Source organism: Pinus tabuliformis, chromosome 7 (assembly GCF_031772625.1).
Source record: "Pinus tabuliformis cultivar Carrire ecotype Pingquan chromosome 7, CPIR1, whole genome shotgun sequence".
Lineage (NCBI taxonomy): Eukaryota > Viridiplantae > Streptophyta > Pinopsida > Pinales > Pinaceae > Pinus > Pinus tabuliformis.
Genome location: NC_142293.1, coordinates 117,693,437 through 117,697,555, shown reverse-complemented (window position 1 = coordinate 117,697,555; position 4,119 = coordinate 117,693,437). Strand labels below are relative to the sequence as shown.

Genomic DNA, 4,119 nt, shown 5'->3' with positions numbered 1-4,119 from the left:
TATAATAATAATAAATAAATAAATTATAAATAATTATAATTATAATTATTAATAAAAAACTAACTCTATCCAATTATATAAAATTAAAATAATGAAACAAGAAATAATAAAATAATAATTAATTATAATTAATAACCATCTTAGAGCCATCAACTCTGATCTACCAATTTGATAAACAAAGGGGTCTCATACACCAATTTGGTGTTTGGCTTGGACGTAATTGGATAATAATAATAATAAATAAATAAATAATTATAATTATAAACATGGAGGTCTCATCCTTGTCCCACAAACACAGGGTCTCATACACCAATTTGGTAAACAAGGGGACCTCATATACCAATCTGGTGTCTGGTCCCACAAACAAGGGGGTCTCATATACCAATGTGGTAAACAAGGGGTCTCGTCCTTGTCCCACAAACATGGGGACCTCATACACCAATTTGGTAAACAAGGGGGCCTCATACACCAATTGGTGTGTGGTTTGGCTGTGACCTTAAAATTGGATAATAATAATAATAATAATAATAAATTAATTAATTAAAAATAATTATAATTATAATTATTAATAAAAAATTGACCCAATCCAATTATATAAAATTAAAATAATGAAACAAGAAATAATAAAATAATAATTAATTATAATTAATAACCATTTTAGGTCCATCCACTCTCGATCTACCAATTTGGTCCCTTGTCCCAAAAATAAGGGGTCTCATACACCAATTTGGTAAACAAGGGGACTCATACACCAAATTGGTGTGACTGTGATATTAAAATAGGATAATAATTATAATTATAATTATAATTATAATTATTAATAAAACAATTGACCCAAGCCAATTATATAAAATTAAAATAATGAAACAAGAAATAATAAAATTATAATTAATAACCATCTTAGATCCATCAATTCCCAATCTACCAATTTGGTAAACAAGGGGGTCTCATACACCAATTTAATTTGGCGTCTCACTTGGCTGTGACCTTAGAATTGGATAATAATAATAATAATAATTAATTAATTAATTAAAAATGATTATAATTATAATTATTAATAAAAAATTGACCCAATACAATTATATAAAATTAAAATAATGAAACAAGAAATAAAAAAATAATAATTAATAACCATCTTAAATCCATCAAGCCTCGAGGTACCACGCATCAAAATTATCAGGTGAAAACCAATTTTAGAGTAAAAAGAGACTTCCCACAAACAAAAGGGTCTCATACACCAATTTGGTAAACAAGGGGGTCTTATACACCAATTTTGTGTCTTCCATAGTGGTAACCTTAAAATTATATAATAATTATAATAATAATAAATAAATTTAAAAAAATAATAATTATAGGATCAAATATCTTGGGGTGAAAACTTATATTAGAGTAAAAATATATTTGATCCCTCGAAACTGGGTAGATCTGGAGTTAAGATGGATCTATGCTAGTATATGAGATAAACACATTCATATCACTTTGAAATTTTTGAGTCAAATTTGGCTCTAATCCCATTGAAACTATGTTGAAGTGAATTTCATTTTTGTGTTTAGAAGTTTTGACAATAATTTTGATTAACTTTAAAATAATTTATATAATTATATTTTTACAAAATTATTAAAAAATTAATATCCATTAAAATTTAAATTCAAAATTAAATGTTCTATTAAACATTTTTTATTTGATTAAATTACATAAAAAATAAAATAAATTTAATTATAATTATAAACAAAGCATTTTGAATATGTTAAATTATATAAAAATGGAAATAAATATAAAATAAAAAAAAACATTAATAATTATAATTAATAATTAAACCACTCTATATTCATCTTAATAATTATAATTAATAATTAAACCATTCTATATTCATCTCAATTCTCGATCTAACAAGTTTCTAAAGGGATCAAATCTCTTGAAGTGTGAAAATGAATTAAACATTTCAATTAATTACGGGGAGAATTGCTCTCCAATCTAATACGATAGAGATGTTGTAATATCTTGCTAAACATATTAACTAGGTCAAATTACTTTTATCAATAAAACATTTTAGTTTGGTCAAATTACATAAAAATAAAATTAAAAAAAAGCATAAAATTAATAATTAATAATTAAACCAATCTAAATTCAATTTAATTCCATATCTACGAATCGAAAAAGATCAAACTTGTTAAGATAAATGAAAAAAAAAATTAATCTCTCCCTTTGATAAATCCAAAGGGATAAATACACGCAACCTTTATGTGTAGAGTTAAAAAAATACCAAACCTACCGTAATTTAAAAAATAAAAATAGAATCCTAAGAGGATAATTTTATTTTTTCAACCAGAAGGCTAGAAATTTCGTATATAATTAGAGGACTCCTAGAAGAGCAGGGTAACGAAGCTGAGGGTGCCGGGTAAAGGATGATCTGTAACCCTAAACTCTGACATCGATCCGAGGTTTTTTCTTATCTGTCTGAAACTTTTGTTCCTTTTTTTCTCATTTGGCAGAAAGAATAGTGACACCGAGAGATCATGGCAGGGGACAGACTGAGTGCATTGCATGATTCTCTACTCTGCTCTCATATTCTCTCGAAACTTCCTTTAAGAGATGCAGTACGATGCTCAATTCTTTCACGCAGATGGCGATCAGTCTGGACTTTGTTACCCCATCTCAAGTTTTTGAATGCCGACGCCACTGAAAAAGTAATTGATAACATCATGCATTTTCATCGCGGAGATCTTGAAAGTTTGGAAATTTCAGTAAGCGATTGGTATTGGAGATACGGAAAGTGGTCACCGAATGACCAGTTAATACGCAAATTGGTTTTGGCTGCATCTGTAAAGGGAGTGCAACAAATTACTCTGAGTCTTCCAATTTCTCTGCACATTCCAACTTCTCTGTTTTCCTGCGACTGCCTCACTTCTTTGGACCTCACGCGTTTTGAATTTAAATTACCTTCATACTTTTCTGGTTTCAAAAACCTTAGAACCTGTTTTCTAACTCATGTCCATATTATTGATGATATGCTTGAGCAGCTTGCAACAAAATGCCCTCTTCTTGAAGAATTGAGAGTTCTATGGTGTTCTATGCCCCTGAATAATTTGAAAATTTCTGCTCCGTCTCTCAAGTACTTCAATTTTTCGGGAAATCGCCATGAAAAGTCATTGACACTGACAGTGAATTGTCCGAAGTTGAGGACTGTGACAATTCATAACTGTCCCTCAAGGTTGAAATTGGAGCTAAATTCTTGCCGAGAACTGCATTTTTCCACAACAGAGCTTCATGTACTTGAAGGTCTTTCTAACAAGAGCTCTGTGAAAAAGATTACCCTTCGTGGGTTGAGTACTCACGTACCTTCTCTCGCAGTACTTAGCCGTTTTTCCAATCTTGAAGAACTCTCCTTAGAAAGCGATTCTTTTGAGGTTAGTAAATCCCTGGTTTTTTTCTTTTAAGTTAAACGTTTCGAACATCTTGGTTTTTATATGGATGAGATTTATAGGCAATTTTTTCATGGAATACAGGGAGCAAATCCCGCGACACGAAGCTGGACCCTTCCGCTAATGACAAACCTCAAGAATGCGCGTATAAGGGTTTCAGGGTTGGACGAGGAAATTGCTCTGATCGGCTGCCTTCTCAGAAATGCTCCTTCTCTGCAGACAATGACGGTTAGTCTGCCAACATGCTCTGGATATGTCCATCAGCAGAGCTTTCTAGAGCAGATTTTCCGTTTGAACAGATCTTCTGGACAAGCTACTGTACATATAACAGCGAATGGATGGGATATGTGCAAGACATGCCTGGCTTCTTCACTTTATGAGGAGAGGAGTTCTTCAGATGAAGAAGCTACAACTTCTCTGATACTTTTGAAAGCTTTCTTAGGATCATTAAGCTATTATTTTGATCCTTTACAGTGACGGTAAAAACCAGGTGCAACATTAAGTTAATCTTTTATCATGTTCAATACGATCACAAATTTAACAGTATGGATATGTGCCCTTCAGCCAATTTCTTCAGTTTATATCATTTATCTAATTTTTCCGTATATCATTTATATGGAAGAGGTTGGTTTATTTATGCCATTTTGTATTCGGAATCTTGAAATAAAGGTGTTTTACCCTCATTTTTATTTTCGAT

General features: G+C 30.8%; 1 protein-coding gene across 1 annotated transcript; it reads left to right on the top strand.

Moving 5' to 3' along the window:
* Positions 1 to 2,509: 2,509 nt before the first annotated feature.
* Positions 2,510 to 3,899, top strand: LOC149246003 (F-box/FBD/LRR-repeat protein At1g13570-like). The gene is made up of 2 exons (XM_089439483.1): positions 2,510 to 3,407; positions 3,507 to 3,899. The coding sequence occupies exons 1-2, from the start codon at positions 2,517 to 2,519 to the stop codon at positions 3,897 to 3,899; spliced, it is 1,284 nt and encodes a 427-aa protein (XP_089295609.1). The 5' UTR covers positions 2,510 to 2,516.
* The last annotated feature ends 220 nt before the right edge of the window (positions 3,900 to 4,119 follow it).